We start from the raw sequence: 20,711 nt of genomic DNA on the forward strand, positions 1-20,711 counted from the left end.
TCGATGTTTTGGGCTGAGACCCTTCGTCTGGACTAAAGAAGGGTCTTGGCCCGAAACGTCGACAGTGCTTCTCCTTATAGATGCTGCCTGGCCTGCTGTGTTCCACCAGCATTTTGTGTGTGTTGTTTGAATTTCCAGCATCTGCAGATTTCCTCGTGTTTGTTCTTATTATAACTTACAGTTTTTATTATTGTATATTGCATTGCACTGCCCCTCCCCCACTCTCTGGTCTCCGTATTGATTAGCTGCCTACTCACCTTCCCAGCATCCACTCTGGTGTCCACAGCCAGCATCGGCTGGACCACATTGACCAGCTGTAATTGACGTAGACCACACCAAGACGGAGGTGGAGGACGAGACGGAGCTGGAGAACCAGACAGAGGTGGAGGACGAGACGGAGCTGGAGAACCAGACGGAGGTGGAGAACCAGACGGAGGTGGAGGACGAGAAGGAGGTATCAGACGAGACAGAGCCGGAGAACCAGATGGAGCTGCAGAACCAGACGGAGGTGGAGGACGAGATGGAGGTATCAGACGAGACAGAACCGGAAAACCAGGTGGAGGTGGAGGATGACATGGCACTGGCTGCATGAAGAAATCAAACTTTAGAACACAGGAGTAGGCCATTCGAACCCTCAAACCTGACCCACCATATGATGCGATCCTGAAGAAATACATATATTCTCTCTCGCTGCTAGAGTAAGCAGTCAGTAAAATCTCAGACAAACACACCCCACACATTCTCTCTCGCTGCCTCGATAAAGCAGTCATCATAAAGGCAGTTGGCACTGCCTTTCTGAGACACCACATCTTGATGACGTCCAGGGTACTTTATAGGCTAGCACCCAATATGGAGCCGACTAAATCTGCAGCTTCTTTCGGTCCTGTGCAGTAGCCCTCCCCCCACCCTCATACCAGACAGTGAAGCAGCCTGTCAGAATGCTCTCCACGGTACATCTATAGAAGTTTTTGAGTGTATTTGATGACACATGCCTTTAAGTACCCCAAAAAACACATTTTAACAATTGACCCCCAAGGGTTCCTTTACTTTAAGGTCTCTAATCAATTCCAGTTCATTGCACAACACCCAATCCAGAATGGTTTCAACCGCCAGTTGCTCTAAAGATCAATCTTGTAGGCATTCTACAAATTCCATCTCTTGGGATCCAGCACCAACCTGATTTTTCCAAAATACCTGCATACTGAAATCCCCATGAGTATTGCCCTTTCAACCTGCATTGTCTCTCTCCTGTTGTACTCTGCAGCCCACATCCTGGCTACTGTTTGGAGGGCTGTATATAACTCCCACGAGGGTCTTTTTATCCTTGCAGTTTGTTAACTCTACCCCACAGGAGGCTACATCTTCCAATACTATGTCACCTCTTTCTAAGGATTGATTTCATCTTTTACCATCAGAGCCACCCCACGCTCTCTGCCTACCCGCCTGTCCTTTTGATACAATGCGTATCCTTGGATGTTAAACTCACAGATATAATCTTTCCTCACCACTACTCGGTAGTGCCTGCATCACATCTGTAAATCTCTAACTGTGCTACACGATCATCTACCTGATTCTGCACACAGCACGAGTCCAAATGGAATGCCTTCAGACCTGCATTCACCATTTTTGATTTTGACCCCCTTTTACATTTCAACTCATCCTGTTGACTGCAGTTTAGCCCTGTCATCAGCCTCTCCTTCCTTGCTGTCTCACTACACACTGCCTGTCTGAAAACCAACTCCCTTATCCTCCAGTTCACATCCCACACTCAAAACAACTCTAGCAAACCTACCCGCAAAGATATTGGTCACCCTCTCGTTCAGTCATACCTTCCTTTGAAGTGATCCAGAAGTCTGAACCCGACAGACCCCTCCCACCCCAGACAGTCTCTCTCACCGTCTCGGTAAAGTGTCTCCATTATCTCAGACCCCAGACAGTTTCTCTTGTGCGCTCTCCCACTGGGCAGGAAATGCTGGTCTGAAAGCATGTCCCCCCAGGCTTGAGCTCAGCTTCTATCACGTTGTTATTGAACAGTTTCTTCATCTCATAAGAAGGACTCTTGACCTCACAATCTACTTCGTGATGGAGTGGGTAAGGTCCAGGGAGGGGTGGGGTGAGGTCCAGGGAGGGGAGGGGTGGGATGAGGTGAGGTCCGGGGAGGGGAGGGGAGGGGTGAGGTCCAAGGAGGGGAGGGGTGAGGTCCGGGGTGGGGTGAGGTCCGGGAAGGGTTGTAGAAACCACCCATGGGGGAGGTTTTGGTCAAACCCTTCATTAACAGTGACCCTTCTGGCCAAAGCACAGGGAGGTTTCCTACTCCTTCCACCTACCACCATCCTTGGAATGGTCTAGAAGGTTCCGATAGGGTTGGCAACCCTTGTTCCCGGTCAGAACAGCAGCCTCACTCTCTGTACTCACCTTGCTTGGGGCTTTACTTAGCCGCAGTTCCCTCAGTGGAATGGTTGTGTGTTCAGGGGGAGGGTACCCCACACCCCTGTATAAAGATAACACAGTTACTAAGCGTATGGAATAGCAGGCAGTGCTGGGAAAGGGTCAATAGGGACTGAGAGTCAGGAGTCACTCTGAGAAGCTAGTGCAGAAATTGCAGGGGCCCTAGCAGAGACATTTAAATCATCCCTAGTGATAGGTGAGGTACCAGAGGATTGGAGGAGAGCCAATGTTGTTCCATTGCTTAAGAAAGGCTCTAAAAATAAATGAGGAAGTTATAGGCTGGTGAGCTTTACAACAGTTATGGGAAAGTTATTGGAAGGTATTCCATATGAGTATTTGGATGGATGTGGACAGATTAAGGATAATCAGCATGGCTTCATGCATGGTAGGTTGCATCCAACCAACCAGATAGTTTTTCAAGGAAGTTACCAGGAAAGTGGATGAAGGTAAGGCACTTAATGCTGTCCACATGGACTTTAGCAAGACTCTTGAGAAGGCTCCACATAGGAGGTTGGTCAAGAAGGTTCAGTCGCTCAGCATCCAGAATGAGGTAGTAAATTGGATTTGACATTGGCTTTGTGGGAGAAGCCAGGGAGGCATTGCAGATGGTTGCCTCTCTGCCTGTGCCTGATGAAGGGTCTCAGCCCAAAACGTCAACTGTTAACTCTTTTCCATAGATGTTGCTTGGCCTGCTGAGTTTCTCCAGCATTTTGTCTGTATTGCTATGAGTACTGGAGTTGGGATGATATGTTGAAATTGGTGAGGCCTAATATGGAGCATTGTATGAAGTTTTGGTTACCTCCCTACAGGAAAGACGTAAACAAGGTTGAACGAGGGTAGAGAAAATTTACTAGGATGTTGCTGGGTCTGAAGTACCCGAGTTATAAGGATAGATTAAATAACATAGGACTTTATTCCTCTGTCAAACCTCCAATCAGTCTTCTATTTTACAAGCAATAAAATCCAAACATATTCGATCAAGACTGACGGGAAATTTGATTGAGGAAGACAAAATTATGAGGGGTATTGATAGGGTAAATGCAAGCAGGCTTTTTCCTCTGAGGTTGGGTGGGACTACAACTAGAGGTCATGGGTTAAGGGTGAAAAGTGAAAAGTTTAAGGGAAGCATGAGGGGAAACATCTTGACAGAGGGTGGTGGGAGAGTGAAATGAGATGCCAGCCAAGTGGTAGAAAGGTAAAAGGGGAAGGAGTAGGGAGAGAGGATAGGGAAGGGATGGGTTGGGGGAGGAAGGGAGGCGGGAACAGAGAAGAAAGGGGAAGAGGGAAGTGGAGGAGGAGGTAGATGGAGGAGGGGGCAGGGGGATGGGGGGAAGGGATACCTGCGTGTGAAAGGTGGGACAAAGCCGATCTGGCCACAGAGTCGCTCCTGGTGTTTCCGATAGCAGAGGGCAGCCGTTACAAGAGCTGGGACAAGCAGGAAGGTCAGGAGTAATCCCAACACCAGCAAACGGTAACCTGTGCGCAAAAGGGTCACGTCAATCCTCAGCTTCACTGGGCCCCAAATCCATCCCCATCCTTAAAACTTACCTCAGCCCCTCCCTCCATCAGCATCCACATCCCATCCCCGACCACACGCCATTCCCCCACCTATGCTTCTATCCTTTCCCCCCAGGGCTGAAGGTGGAGATATGCTTGCTGGATCTGACACAAAACAACAGGCCACAGTCAGCATGGTTTCCTGGATCTGACACAATACAACAGGCCACAGTCAGCATGGTTTCCTCGATCTGACACAGTACAACAGGCCACAGTCAGCATGGTTTCCTGGATCGGACACAAAACAACAGGCCACAGTCAGCATGGTTTCCTCGATCTGACACAACAGGCCACAGTCAGCATGGTTTCCTGGATCGGACACAGTACAACAGGCCACAGTCAGCATGGTTTCCTGGATCAGACACAAAACAACAGGCCACAGTCAGCATGGTTTCCTCGATCTGACACAACAGGCCACAGTCAGCAAGGTTTCCTAGATCGGACACAATACAACAGGCCACAGTCAGCATGGTTTCCTGGATCGGACACAATACAACAGGCCACAGTCAGCATGGTTTCCTCGATCTGACACAGTACAACAGGCCACAGTCAGCATGGTTTCCTCGATCTGACACAGTACAACAGGCCACAGTCAGCATGGTTTCCTGGATCGGACACAAAACAACAGGCCACAGTCAGCATGGTTTCCTCGATCTGACACAACAGGCCACAGTCAGCATGGTTTCCTCGATCTGACACAAAACAACAGGCCATAGTCAGCGTGGTTTCCTGGATCGGACACAAAACAACAGGTCACAGTCAGCATGGTTTCCTGGATCTGACACAAAACAACAGGCCACAGTCAGCATGGTTTCCTGGATCGGACACAAAACAACAGGCCACAGTCAGCATGGTTTCCTGGATCTGACACAAAACAACAGGCCACAGTCAGCATGGTTTCCTGGATCGGACACAAAACAACAGGCCACAGTCAGCATGGTTTCCTGGATCGGACACAATACAACAGGCCACAGTCAGCATGGTTTCCTAGATCGGACACAATACAACAGGCCACAGTCAGCATGGTTTCCTGGATCGGACACAATACAACAGGCCACAGTCAGCATGGTTTCCTGGATCTGACACAAAACAACAGGCCACAGTCAGCATGGTTTCCTTAATTGGACACAATACAACAGGCCACAGTCAGCATGGTTTCCTCGATCTGACACAGTACAACAGGCCACAGTCAGCATGGTTTCCTCGATCTGACACAGTACAACAGGCCACAGTCAGCATGGTTTCATCGATCTGACACAACAGGTCACAGTCAGCATGGTTTCCTGGATCGGACACAATTCAACAGGCCACAGTCAGCATGGTTTCCTCGATCTGACACAAAACAACAGGCCACAGTCAGCGTGGTTTCCTCGATCGGACACAAAACAACAGGCCACAGTCAGCATGGTTTCCTGGATCGGACACAAAACAACAGGCCACAGTCAGCATGGTTTCCTCGATCTGACACAGTACAACAGGCCACAGTCAGCATGGTTTCCTCGATCTGACACAAAACAACAGGCCACAGTCAGCATGGTTTCCTCGATCTGACACAACAGGCCACAGTCAGCATGGTTTCCTCGATTGGACACAAAACAACAGGCCACAGTCAGAATGGTTTCCTGGATCGGACACAAAACAACAGGCCACAGTCAGCATGGTTTCCTCGATCTGACACAACAGGCCACAGTCAGCATGGTTTCCTAGATGGGACACAATACAACAGGCCACAGTCAGCATGGTTTCCTCGATCTGACACAACAGGCCACAGTCAGCATGGTTTCCTAGATGGGACACAGTACAACAGGCCACAGTCAGCGTGGTTTCCTAGATCGGACACAACAGGCCACAGTCAGCATGGTTTCCTGGATCGGACACAATACAACAGGCCACAGTCAGCATGGTTTCCTAGATCGGACACAATACAACAGGCCACAGTCAGCATGGTTTCCTCGATCTGACACAACAGGCCACAGTCAGCATGGTTTCCTGGATCGGACACAATTTAACAGGACACGGTTAGCATGGTTTCCTAGATCGGACACAGTACAACAGGCCACAGTCAGCATGGTTTCCTCGATCTGACACAACAGGCCACAGTCAGCGTGGTTTCCTCGATCGGACACAAAACAACAGGCCACAGTCAGCATGGTTTCCTCGATCGGACACAATTTAACAGGACACGGTTAGCATGGTTTCCTGGATCTGACACAACAGGTCGTAGACAACATGGTTTCTTCAAGGGAAAATCTTACCTGACAAATCTGTTGGAAGTCCAAGGAAAGGACAAACAGGATAGATAAAAGAGAGTCAGAAGATGTAATTTATTTGGATTTTCAGGCCTTTAACAAGGTGACACACACATTATGCTGCTTTACAATTTAAGAGCCTGTGGTATTACAGGAAAGATACTGGCATGGATAGAAGAACCCCCAACGCCCCTGTGATTTCATTGTCTGAAGCCGACGAGAGAGAATCAATCCTTCAGAAGGGTGAACCCACGGAAAGCCTCCAGCTCAGACAGCGTACCTGGCTAAGTACTAAAGGACTGTGCTGATCAACTTGCTGGAGTGTTCACTGAGATCTTTAATCTCTTTCTTCAGCAGTGTGTGGTACTCAATTGCTTCAAGCAGGCTTCAATTATATCAGTGCCTAAAAAGAATATGGTAGCTTGCCTCAATGACTATTGTCCAGTAGCATTTACAGTACATCCACTGTGACAAAGTGTTTTGAGAGGCTGGTGGTGAAGCACATCAGTTCCTGCCTCAGAAGTGACTTGGATCTGCTCCAATTTTCTAACTGGGGCCAAGGTCCTCAGGAGATGCTACTTCACTCAACCCTGGAACATCTGGACCATGAAGATACAGACATCAGGATGCTCTTCATTGACTGCAGCTCAGCTCTCAATACAATGGTGATGCAGGTGGATGCTTCCCTGGTGTCATGGATTATTGTTCTCCTGACTGGCAGACCACAGTACGTGCGCTTGCAACGCTGTGTGTCAGGCTGAGTGGTCAGCAGCACTGGGGCTCCATAGGGGACTGTCCTGTCTCCCTTTCTCTTCACCATCTACACCTCGGACTTCAACTACAACAGAGTCTTGCCATCTTCAAAAGTTTTCTGATGACTCTGCCATAGTTGGATGCATCAGCAAGGGAGATGAGGCTGAGTACAGGGCTACGGTGGGAAACTTTGTCACATGGTGCGAGCAGAATCATCTGCAGCTTAATGTGAAAAAGACTAAGGAGTTGGTGGTGGACCTGAGGAGGGCTAAGGCACCCGTGACCCCTGTTTCCATCCAAGGGGTCACTGTGGACATGGTGGAGGATTACAAATACCTGGAGATACGAATGGACAATAAACAGGATTGGTCAAAGAACACTGAGGCTGTCTACAAGAAGGGTCAGAGCTGTTTCTTTTCCTGAGGAGACTGAGGTCCTTTAACATCTGCCGGATGATGCTGAGGATGTTCTACGAGGCTGTGGTGGCCAGTGCTATCATGTTTGCTATTGTGTGCTGGGGCAGCAGGCTGAGGGTAGCAGACACCAACAGAATCAACAAACTCATTCGTAAGGCAAGTGATGTTGTGGGGTTGGAACTGGACTCTCCGATGGTGGTGTCTGAAAAGAGTATGCTGTCCAAGTTCCATGCCATCTTGGACAATGACTCCCATCCACTCCATAATGTACTGGTTAGGCACAGGAGTACATTCAGCCAGAGACTCATTCCACCGAGATGCAACACTGAGCGTCAGAGGAAGTCATTCCTACCTGTGGCCATCAAACTTTACAACTCCTCCCTCAGAGTGTCAGACACCCGGAGCCAATAGGCTGGTCCTGGACTTACTTTTCCACTTGGCATGATTAACTTATTATTATTTAATTATTTATGGTTTTTATATAGCTATATTTCTTCACTATTCTTGGTAGTGCAGCTGTAACGAAACCTAATTTCCCTCAGGATCAATAAAGTATGTCTGTCTGTCTGTCAATCACCCCTCAAAAACTAATTAATAAGCTCCAAAACCATAGCCTGAATTCTTCCTTGTGTAACTCCAACCTCAATTTCCTCACTTGCAGACTCCAATCAAGTTGTATCGGCAACATCTGCTCCACAATCCCCATCAGCACAGATCCACATAAGGCTGTGTGCTTAGACCCCTGCTCCGCTTGCTTTACACATGACCGGGAGGCTTGGCAAAGCTCTAATGCCAGTTTTAATTTTGCTGATGACACTAACGTTGTAGGCCACATTAAAGGTGGTGACGAATCAGCATATAGGAGGGAGATTGAAAATCTGCCTGAGTGGTGCCATAACAACAACTTCCCACTCAATGTCAGCAAGACCATGTTGCTGATTGTTGAGTTCAGGAGAAGGAAACCAGAGGTCCATGAGCCAGTCCTCACTGGTGTATCAGAGGTGGAACAGGTTGGCAACTTTAAATTCCTTGGTGTTATCATCTCGGAGAATCTGTCCTGGACACAGCACGTAAGTACAATTATGAAGAAAGTATGGCAGCGCCTCTACTTTCTTAGAAGTTTACAAAGATTTGGCTTGTCATCTGTATCTTTACCAAACTTCTATAGATGTGTAGAGGAGAGTATATTGACTGGTTGCATCATGACCTGCTATAGAAACAGCAATGGCCTAGAATGGAAAACTCTACAAAAATGAGTGGATAGGTCCCAGTCCATCGGGGTAAAGCCCACCCCTCCATTGAGCACATCTACACTGAGCACTGTCACAGGAAAGGAGCATCCATCTACAAAGACACCCAGCACCCAGGGCATGCTCTCTTCTCAGACCTCATCCTTAATAACAGATTCTTAGAGTGGACTTGCAATCTTCTAGTCCTTAGGGAGCATGCCAGAATCAAGTGATTCTTGAAAGATCATGACCAATGCATCCATTATCTCTTCAGCAACCTCTCTCAGGACTCTTGTAGGTTGTCCATCTGGTCCAAATGACTTATCCACCTTAAAGCTGTTCAGTTTTCAGTGTTCTTTTGCAATAGCAATGGCACTCAGTCCCTGAATCACATGGACCTCTGGCACATTGCTAGTGCCTTCCACAGTGAAGACTGATGCAAAATACTCATTAGGTTCATCTGACGTTTCTTTGTCCCCCATGATTATGTCACCAGCATTATTTTCCAGTGGTCCAATATCAATAGTCACTTCCCTTTTATTCCTTATATAACTGAAAAAGGTTTTAGAAATCCTGCTTTATATTAATAGAACAGTACAGCACATTACAGGCCCTTTGGCCCACAATGTTGTGCTGACCCTCAAACCCTGCCTCACATATAACCCCCCACCTTAAATTCCTCCATATACTCGTCTAGTAGTCTCTTAAACTTCACTAGTGTGTCTGCCTCCACCACTGACTCAGGCAGTGCATTCCACGCACCAACCACTCTCTGAGTGAAAAACCTTCCTGTAATATCCCCCTTGAACTTCCCTCCCCTTACCTTAAAGCCATGTCCTCTTGTACTGAGCAGTGGTGCCCTGGGGAAGAGGTGCTGGCTGTCCACTCTGTCTATTCCTCTTAATATCTTGTACACCTCCATCATGTCTCCTCTCATCCTCCTTCTCTCCAAAGAGTAAAGCCCTAGCTCCCTTAATCTCTGATCATAATCCATACTCTCTAAACCAGGCAGCATTCTGGTAAATCTTCTCTGTACCCTTTCCAATGCTTCCACATCCTTCCTATACTGAGGTGATCATAACTGGACACAGTACTCCAAGTGTGGCCTAACTAGAGTTTTATAGAGCTGCATCATTACACCGTGTCTCTATCCCTCCACTTATGAAAGCTAACACCCCATAAGCTTTCTTAACTACCCTATCTACCTGTGAGGCAGCTTTCAGGGATCTGTGAACATGTACCCCCAGATCCCTCTGCTCCTCCACACTACCAAGTATCCTGCCATTTCCTTTGTACTCTGCCTTGGAGTTTGTCCTTCCAAAATGTACCACCTCACACTTCTCCAGGTTGAACTCCATCTGCCACTGCTCAGCCCACTTCTGCATCCTATCAACATCTCTCTGCAATCTTCGACAATCCTCTACACTGTCTACAACACTACAAACCTTTGTGTTGTCTGCAAACTTGCCAACCCACCCTTCTACCCCCACATCCAGGTTGTTAATAAAACGATGGCTAGTTTGCCCTCATATTTCACCTTTTCCCTTCTTATAGCTTTTTTTTTACATAGAACATAGAAATTTACTGCACAATACAGGCCCTTCGGCCCACAATGTTGTGCCAACCATGTAAACTATTCTAGAAACTGCCTAGAATTTCCCTGGTACATAGACCTCTACTTTTCACATCTCCATGTACCTATCTAAGAGGCTCTTAAATGACCCTATTGTATCCGTTTCCCACTCACTTTTGCTACCCTATATGCCCTTTCTTTGGGTTTTATACAGTCCTGAACTTCCCTTAGAATACGTACACAACACTGGAAGAACTCAGCAGGCCAGGCAGCATCTGTGAGAAAAGAGTAGCCAACGTTTTGGGCCGAGACCCTTCATCAGGAAGGGTTCTTCCAGCGTTGTGTATGTATTCTTTGATCCACAGCATCTGCAGTTGTATTTTTGTGTCCTTAACTTCCCTTGTCAGCTACGGTTGTCTACCCCTGCCATTTGAGAAAATCTTCCGTGGGACATATCTGTGTGGTCGTGGATGGATAGGGTTCAGGGAGTATAATTTCTTTACTGTTGCTTGTGGCCCATGTGTTGGAGAGAAGGGAGCAGGGTGTCTTTGGGGTTCTAATGATTTTGCTGTCATTCATTCTTCTGTTTTGTAGATGTGTGTAAAGAACAAGGATTTCAGGATGTACATTGCATACATTTCTGATATTAAATGCAACTACTGAACTTCACTCGCCCCATTACTGAACTGTTCCAACAACCTGTGGACTCACTTTCAAGGAATCTTCATCTCATATTTTCAAAATGGAGATGAGGAGGAAGTTCTTTAGCCTGAGGGTGGTGATTCTGTGGAATTATTTGCCTCAGACGGCTGTAGAGGCCGTCACTGAGTATGTTTAAAGTGGAGGTTGATGGCTTCTTGATTAGTCAGGGTGTCAAAGGTTCTGGGGAGAAGGCAGGAGAATGGGGTTGAGAGGGATAATAAGTCAGCCATGATGGAGTGGTGGGGCAGACTCAATGGGCTGAATGGCCTAATTCTGCTCCAATATTAATCAACAACCACATGGTTCCTGTCAATGCCCCCATAGTTCCTGCACTGGAGGTATGACTGTGAGACCACCCACCCAGGAGTGGAGCCAGGGTCCAAGGGAACAAGTGGTCCTTACTGTCTGTGTGTACAGGTCCACTATCGATGCTGCCTCCAAGGCCAGGTTTATCACAGAACGGTGGAGCCCAGTGCGGATCACAGTGGCAGTTCCCATTGCTGTTACACACCTGACAAAGTACGGAGGTAGAGACGTCAACACAGAGTTCAGACCAACCCAGCTGTGACACATCGCCCCTCCAAAACAACAATCCCCACCTCTCCACCTCCCTCGGTGTGACAGGGTCACCCACCTGATTCCCTTGATACCCCCTCGAGGAGCTGGAGGAGGGAAAGGAGGGGAGAGCAAAGAGGGTGATGGGGAGGGGTGAGAGAGAGAGGAGGATGATGGGGGAGGATGGGGAATCTGGGGAGTGGGGGGAACCCGGGGGAGGATGGGGGAATTTGGTAGCGGGCGAGTCTTGGGGCATTGTAAGGACTTACCCCGTGATGATGGCACTTCTCCTCACAGGCAGCAAGGTGAGGGAAAGAGGCATTTTGACATCGGTATTGCAAGCATACCTGGTCGAGGGCAATGGCACTGGGTCACAATGAGCCTAATTCTTATACCGTAACCACCCCACACCCTCCCCCAGTTCAGAAACCCCCAACACCTCCTCCATCACCTGACTCAGCACTTCATCCCTCCACTGTCAAACCACATTACCCTCCATCCGCACTTGTTCAACACCTCACACTCTCATCCACCCATCAGCCCACCCCATCACCCCTCCCTGTTAACCACCCATCACTTCTCCACTGTTACCCACCCATCAACCCCACCATTATTCCATGATACCCCTACCATCACTTCAAATTGACCCCCCCCCCCCCACCCTCACCCTTACCCCATCACACCCCATCGACAAATAGATAATGGATGTAACATGAATGTAAGAAAGGACAAGCCATTGATTGGGTACAAATGCAGACGATGCAAAGAGTTAAATTGTAACACAGAGGTAGAATTCTAAAGGGCGAGGAATGTAGGACTGAATGTGCTGTATTTAAATGCGCATAGCATTTGGAATAAGATGGACGAACATTGTGGTGCAATGAAAGTATGGTGTTGTGGGCATCACTAAGTTGTGGCTGAAAGAAGGTCATGGTTGGGAGATTAATATCACAGGATATTAAGCTGGGAACTTAATGACAGTGTATTGGCCTTCATCAACATAAGGATTGAGTTTAAGAGCCAAGAGGTAACGTTACAGCTATAAAAGACCCTGGTCAGACCCCACTTTGTGTATGGCGCTCAGTTCTGGTCACCTCACTACAGGAAGAGTGTGGATACTATAGAGAGAGTGCAGAGGAGATTTACAAGGATGTTGCCTGGATTGAGGAGCATACCTTATGAGAATAGGTTGAGCGAACTCAGCCTCTTAACCGCATAAACATATAACAATTACAGCACGGAAACAGGCCATCTCGGCCCTTCTAGTCTGTGCCGACACTTACACTCACCGAGTCCCACTGTCCTGCACTCAGCCCATAACTCTCCATTCCTTTCCTGTCCATATACCTATCCAATTTTACATTAAATGACAATACCGAACCTGCCTCTACCACTTCTACTGGAAGCTCATTCCACACAGTTACCACACTCTGAGTAAAGAAATTCCCCCTCATGTTACCCTTAAACTTTTGCCCCCTAACTCTCAACTCATGTCCCCTTGTTTGAATCTCCCCTACTCTCAATGGAAGAAGCCTATCCACGTCAACTCGTTCTATCCCCCTCATTATTTTAAATACCTCTATCAAGTCCGCCCTCAACCTTCTACGCTCCAAAGAATAAAGACATAACTTGTTCAGCCTTTCCCTGTAACTTAGGTGCTGAAACCCAGGTAACATTCTAGTAAATTTTCTCTGTACGCTCTCTATTTTGTTGATATCTTTCCTATAATTCGGTGACCAGAACTGTACACAATACTCCAAATTCAGCCTTACCAATGCCTTGTACAATTTTAACATTACATCCCAGCTCCTATAGACAATAGACATTAGACAATAGGTGCAGAAGTAGACCATTTGGCCCTTCGAGCCTGCACCGCCATTCTGAGATCATGGCTGATCATCTACTATCAATACCCGGTTCCTGCCTTGTCCCCATATCCCTTGATTCCCCTATTCATAAGATACCTATCTAGCTCCTTCTTGAAAGCATCCAGAGAATTGGCCTCCACTGCCTTTCGAGGCAGTGCATTCCAGACCCCCACAACCCTCTGGGAGAAGAAGTTTTTCCTTAATTCTGTCCTAAATGACCTACCCCTTATTCTTAAACCATGCCCTCTGGTACTGGACCCTCCCAGCATCTGGAACATACTTCCTGCCTCTATCTTGTCTAATCCCTTAATAATCATATGTTTCAATCAGATCCCCTCTCAATCTCCTTAATTCCAGCATGCACAAGCCCAGTCTCTCTAACCTCTCTGCGTAAGACAGTCCGGACATCCCAGGAATTAACCTTGTAAATCTACGCTGCACTTCCTCTATAGCCAGGATGTCCTTCCTTAACCCCGGAGACCAAAACTGTACACAATACTCCAGGTGTGGTCTCACTAGGGCCCTGTACAAATGCAAAAGAATTTCCTTGCTCTTGTACTCAATTCCCTTTGTAATAAAGGCCAACATTCCATTAGCCTTCTTCACTGCCTGCTGCACTTGCTCATTCACCCTCAGTGACTGATGAACAAGTACTCCTAGATCTCCTTGTATTTCTCCCTTACCTAACTCTACACCGTTCAGATAATAATCTGCCTTCCTGTTCTTACTCCCAAAGTGGATAACCTCACACTTATTCACATTAAACGTCATCTGCCAAGTATCTGCCCACTCACTTAGCCTATCCAAGTCACCCTGAATTCTCCTAACATGCTCATCACATGTCACACTGCCACCCAGCTTAGTATCATCAGCAAACTTGCTGATGTTATTCTCAATGCCTTCATCTAAATCGTTTATGTAAATCGTAAACAGCTGTGGTCCCAATACCGAGCCCTGTGGCACCCCACTAGTCACCACCTGCCATTCCGAGAAACACCCATTCACCGTTACCTTTTGCTTTCTATCTACCAACCAGTTTTCTATCCATGTCAATATCTTCCTTCCAATGCCATGAGCTCTGATTTTACCCACCAATCTCCTATGTGGGACCTTATCAAATGCCTTCTGAAAATCAAGGTACACTACATCCACTAGATCTCCCTTGTCTAACTTCCTGGTTACATCCTCGAAAAACTCCAACAGATTAGTCAAGCATGATTTGCCCTTGGTAAATCCTTGCTGGCTCGGCCCAATCCTATCACTGCTATCTAGATGTGCCACTATTTCATCTTTAATAATGGACTCAAGTATCTTCCCCACTACTGATGTTAGGCTAACAGGATGATAGTTCTCTGTTTTCTCCCTCCCTCCTTTCTTAAAAAGTGGCCATTCTCCATTAGCCATTAGCCATTCTCCAATCCTCAGGAACTGATCCTGAATCTAAGGAACATTGGAAAATGATTACCAATGCATCCGCAATTTCCGGGGCCACCTCCTTTAGTACCCTAGGATGAAGACCATCTGGGCCTGGGGATTTGTCAGCCTTCAGTCCCATCAGTCTACTCATCACCGTTTCCTTCCTAATGTCAATCTGTTTCATTTCCTCTGTTACCCTATGTCCTTGGCCCATCCATACATCTGGGAGATTGCTTGTGTCTTCCCTAGTGAAGACAGATCTAAAGTACTTATTAAATTCTTCTGCCATTTCTCTGTTTCCCATAACAATTTCACCCAATTCATTCTTCAAGGGCCCAACATTGTTCTTAACTATCTTCTTTCTCTTCACATACCTAAAAAAGCTTTTGCTATCCTCCTTTATATTCCTGGCTAGCTTGCATTCATACCTCATTTTTTCTCCCCGTATTGCCTCTTTAGTTAAGTTCTGTTGTTCCTTAAAAATTTCCCAATCATCTGTCCTCCCACTCACCTTAGCTCTGTCATACTTCCGTTTTTTTAATACTATGCAATTTCTGACTTCCATTGTCAACTACTGTGGCCCCTTTCTCCCCTTTGAATCCTTCCTTCTCCGGGGGATGAACTGATTTTGCACCTTGTGCATTATTCCCAAGAACACCTGCCATTGCTGTTCCACTGTCTTTTCTGCTAGTATATCTGTCCAGTTAACTTTGGCCAGCTCCTCCCTCCCTCATGGCTCCATAGACTCCCCTGTTCAACTGCAACACTGACACCTCCGATCTGCCCTTATCCTTCTCAAATTGCAGATAAAAACTTATCATATGGTCACTACCTCCTAATGGCTCCTTTACTTCAAGATCGCTTATCAAATCCTGTTCATTACACAAGACTAAATCCAGAATAGCCTTGTCCCTGGTCGGCTCGCGTACAAGCTGTTCCAAGAATGCATCCCGTAGGCACTCTACAAACTCCCTATCCTGGGGTCCAGCACCAACCTGATTCTCCCAGTTCACCTGCGCGTTGAAATCCCCCATAACTACTGCGACATTACCTTTGCCACATGCCAATGTTAACTCCCTATTCAACTTGCACCCAATATCCATGCTACTGTTTGGTGGCCTGGAGACAACACCCATTAGGGTCTTTTTGCCTTTACTGTTCCTCAGTTCTATCCACACAGACTCTACTTCTCCTGATCCTATGTCCCCCCTTGCAAAGGACTGAATCTCATTCCTCACCAACAGGGCCACCCCACCCCCTCTGCCCACATTTCTGTCCCTACGATATCACGTATACCCTTGTACATTCATTTCCCAGATCTGATCTCCCTGCAGCCATGTCTCCGCTATCCCAACAACATCATAGTTACCCATTCGCACCTGAGCTTCAAGCTCATCGGCCTTATTTCTGACACTTCGTGCATTCAGATATGGAATTTTTTGCCCATTTCTCCTCTCTCTGTTTAAATCGCTGCCTATTGTGCTTAACCCAGCTCCCCAAAATCCCATCGGGCTATACGCCCCTTGAATGTTGTTGTCCTTCCTGAATTTACTTATTCTTTCTGCACATCTAACTCCATGTTCCATCAGACCATCCCTCTGTGCATGTGTCCTCCTTTATCACTTGTTCCGCCTCACCTTTCTCTACTACACACTTAGTATTCCAGAACCGTGTAGTCCCCACCTGTCCTTTATTCTTCATCTCGCTATCCTCTCTCACATTCTGGATCCCTGCCCCCTGCAAATTTAGTTTAACCCCCCCCCCCCCCCCCCGAGCAGCACTAGCGAACTTTCCTGCAAGAATGTTTGTATTGCTGCAGTTCAGGTGTAAACAGTCCTGTCGATCCCACCTTCCCTGGAACAAAGCCCAATTATCTAAAAACCTGAAGCCCTCCCTTCTGCACCATCCTCTCAGCCACGTATTAATCTGTATAATCCTTCTGTTCCTTGCCTCACTTGCATGTGGCACAGGTAGCAATCCTGAGATTGTTACCCTGGATAACAATCACAGGTAGCAATCCTGAGATTGTTACCCTGGGTAACAATCCTATACTCAATGCTCTGATTTATAAAGGCCAGCATACCAAAAGCTTTCTTCACCACCCTATCCACATGAGATCCACCTTCAGGGAACTATGCACCATTATTCCTAGATCACTCTGTTCTACTGCATTCTTCAATGCCCTACCATTTACGAATATGTCCTATTTGGATTATTCCTACCAAAATGTAGCACCTCACACTTAACAGCATTAAACTCCATCTGCCATCTTTCAGCCCACTCTTCCAACTGGCCTAAATCTCTCTGCAAACTTTGAAAACCTACTTCATTATCCAGAACACCACCTACCTTAGTATCATCTGCATACTTACTAATCCAATTTACCACCCCATCATCCAGATCATTAATGTATATGACAAACAACATTGGACCCAATACAGATCCCTGAGGCACACCACCAGTCACCGGCCTCCAAATTGACAAACAGTTATCCACCACTACTCTCTGGCATCTCCCATCCAGCCACCGTTGAATCCATTTTACTACTTCAATATTAATACCTAACGATGAAACCTTCCTAACTAACCTTCCGAGTGGAACCTTGTCAAAGGCCTTACTGAAGTCCATATAGGCAACAGCCACTGCTTTACCCTCATCAACTTTCCTTGTAACCTCTTCAAAAAATTCAATAAGATTTGTCAAACATGACCTTCCATGCACAAATCCATGCTGACTATTCCTAATCAGACCCTGTCTATCCAGATAATTATATATACCATCTCTAAGAATACTTTCCATTAATTTACCCACCACTGACGTCAAACTGACAGGCCTATAATTGCTAGGTTTACTCTTAGAACACTTTTTAAGCAATGGAACCACATGAGCAATATGCCAATCCTCCGGCACCATCCCCATTTCTAATGACATTTGAAATATTTCTGTCAGACCCCCTGCTATTTCTACACCAACTTCCCTCCAGGTCCTAGGGAATATCCTGTCAGGACCCAGAGATTTATCCACTTTTATATTCCTTAAAAGTGCCAGTACTTCCTCCTCTTTAATTGTCATAGTTTCCATAACTTCCCTACTTGCTTTCCTTACCTTACACAATTCAACATCCTTCTCCTTTGTGAATACCGAAGAAAAGAAATTGTTCAAAATCTTCCCCCATCTCTTTTGGCTCCACACATAGCTGTCCACTCTGATTACCTAAGGGATCAATTTTGGCCCTCAATATCCTTTTGCTATTAATATAACTGTAGAAACCCTTTGGATTTATTTTCACCTTACTTGCCAAAGCAACCTTGTATCTTCTTTTAGCTTTTTTAATTTCTTTCTTAAGATTCTTTTTACATTCTTTATATTCCTCGAGCACCTCATTTACTCCATGCTGCCTATATTTATTATAGATCTCCCTCTTTTTCTGAACAAAGTTTCCAATATCCCTTGAAAACCATGGCGCTCTCAAACTTTTAACCTTTCCTGTCAATCTAACAGGAACATAAAGATTCTGTACCCTCAAAATTTCACCTTTAAATGACCTCCATTTCTCTATTACATCCTTCTCATAAAACAAATTATCCCAATCCACTCCTTCTAAGTCCTTTCGCATCTCCTCAAAGTTAGCCTTTCCCCAATCAAAAATCTCAACCCTGGGTCCAGTCCTATCCTTCTCCATAATTTATATTGAAACTAATAGTATTGTGATCACTGGACCCGAAGTGCTCCCCAACACATCCTTGGAGTGACAGAGGATGACAGGTGACCTGATGGAGGTGTATAAGATCATGGGAGACATTGATCGTGTGGATAGTCAGAGGACTTTTCCTAGGGCTGGAATGGCTAGCATGAGAGGGCACAGTTTTAAGATGCTTGGAAGTAGGTACAGAGGGGATGCCAGGGGTAAGTTTTTTTTATGCAGAGAGTGGTGAGTGCATGGAATGGGCTGCTGGCAATGGTGGTGGAGGCAGTTATGATAGGGTCTTTTAAGAGACTTCTGGATAGGTATATGGAGCTAAGAAAAATAGAGGGATATGGGTAACCTGAGGTAATCTCTAAATTAAGTTCACGCTCGGCACAGCATTGTGGGCTGAAGGGCCTGTATTGTGCTGTAGGTTTTCTATGTTTGTATGTTACATATTATATCGGAGGGATAGGAAGGTAGACAGAAGGGGTGGTGTGGCTCTACTCGTAAAGAATTACATCAAATCAGTAGAAAGATGTGACATAGGATTGGAAGATGTTGAACCCTTGTGGGTTGAGTTAAGAAACTGAAAGGGTAAAAGTCCTTGATGGTAGTTATATATGGGCCTCCCAACAGTGGCTGGGAGGTGGACCACAGGTTACAACAGGAAATAGAAACGGCGTGTCAAAAGGGCAATGTTATGGTAGTCATGGGAGATTTTAACATGCAGGTTGATTGGGAAAATCAGGTTGGTAATCGATCCCAAGAGAGTGAGTTTGTTGAATGCCTAAGAGATAACTTTTTAGAGCAGTTTGTTGTTGAGCCTACAAGGGGATCAGCTATACTGGATTGGGAGTTATGTAATGAAGCGGAGGCAATTAGAGAGCTTAAGGTAAAGGAACCCTTGGGAACCAGTGATCAGAAATGATTGTGTTCAACTTGAAATTTGATAGGGAAAAAGTAAAGTCTGATGTAGCAGTATTTCAGTGGGGTAAGGGAAATTACAGTGGTATGAGAGAGGAGTTGGCCAAAGTGAATTGGAAGGAACTGCTGGCAGGGATGTCAGCAGAGCAGCAATGGCGTGCGTTTCTGGGGGAAATGAGGAAGGTGCAGGACATGTGTATTCCAAAAATACAGAAATACTCAAATGATAAAATAGTACAACTGTGGCTGATAAGAGATGATTGGTGGAAGGGCAGGTAGTGTTGAGGAAGCAGGTAGGATGCAGAAGGACAGACAGATTAGGAGAATGGGCAAGAAAGGGGCAAATGAAATGTAATGTTGATAAATGTGCCAACTATTTTCTAAACGGGAAGAAAATCCGGAATATCTGAGATGCAAAGGGTCTTGGGAGTCCTTGTGCAGAACACCATGAAGGTTAACCTGCAGGTTGAGTCGGTGATGAGGAAGGCAAATGCCATGTTAGTATTCAGTTAAAGGAAGTCTAGAATACAAGAGCAGATATGTGATGCTGAGGCTTTATAAGGCACTGGTGTGGTCTCACCTTGAGTACTGTGAACAGTTCTGGGTTGCTCATCTAAGAAAAGATGTGCTGGCATGGGAGAGGACTCAGAGTAAGTTCTCAGGGATGATTCCAGGAATGAAAGGGTTATCATATGAGGAACATTTGATGGCTCCGGGTTTATACTGGCTGGAATTCAGAAGGATGAGGGAGAGATCTCTTTGAAACCTTTCGAATGTTGAAAGGCCTAGACTAGACTAGACAGAGTAGACGTGGAAGGGATATTTCCCATGGTGGGGGAATCTAGGACAAGAGGGCACAGCCTCAGGATAGAGGGGTGACCTTTCAAAACAGAGATGCAGTGAAATTTCTTTAGCCAGAGGATGGTGAATTTGTGGAATTTGTTGCCACATGCAGCTGTGGAGGCCAAGTCATTGGATGTATTTAAGGCAGAGATTGATAGGTTCTTGATTGGATATGGCATCAAAGATTATGGGGAGAAGGCCGGGACTGGGGTTGAGGAGGAGAAATAAATAAAGGATCAGCCATGATTGAATGGCAGAGCAGACGATGGGCCAGATGGCATAATTCTGCTCCTCTCCCTCATGGTCATATGATATACTTTGTATCAAAAGGACAGGCAGGAAGACATAGGTGGTGGAGTGGCTCTGTTGGTAAGAGATGGAATTACATCTTTAAAAAAAGGTGATATAGGGTCAGAGGATGTTCAATATTTGTATAGTAGATGGAATTAGGAAACTGCAAGGATAAAAACATCATCATGGGAATCATGTA

At 46.2% G+C, this 20,711-nt stretch overlaps 1 protein-coding gene across 3 annotated transcripts in view; it reads right to left on the reverse strand.

Annotated features, from left to right (window-relative positions):
* Positions 1-20,711, reverse strand: part of LOC132392017 (disintegrin and metalloproteinase domain-containing protein 33-like) — a 156,237-nt gene that overhangs the window by 16,113 nt on the left and 119,413 nt on the right. For all 3 annotated transcript variants that reach the window (XM_059965923.1, XM_059965924.1, XM_059965925.1), the window contains 5 exons: positions 11,752-11,829; positions 11,330-11,438; positions 3,789-3,924; positions 2,416-2,491; positions 258-584 (listed from right to left, as the gene is read on the reverse strand). In XM_059965923.1, the coding sequence (XP_059821906.1) occupies positions 258-584; positions 2,416-2,491; positions 3,789-3,924; positions 11,330-11,438; positions 11,752-11,829 (726 nt within the window). The remainder of the gene's footprint in view (positions 1-257; positions 585-2,415; positions 2,492-3,788; positions 3,925-11,329; positions 11,439-11,751; positions 11,830-20,711) is intronic.

The sequence above is a fragment of the Hypanus sabinus genome, chromosome 3 (assembly GCF_030144855.1).
Source record: "Hypanus sabinus isolate sHypSab1 chromosome 3, sHypSab1.hap1, whole genome shotgun sequence".
NCBI lineage: Eukaryota > Metazoa > Chordata > Chondrichthyes > Myliobatiformes > Dasyatidae > Hypanus > Hypanus sabinus.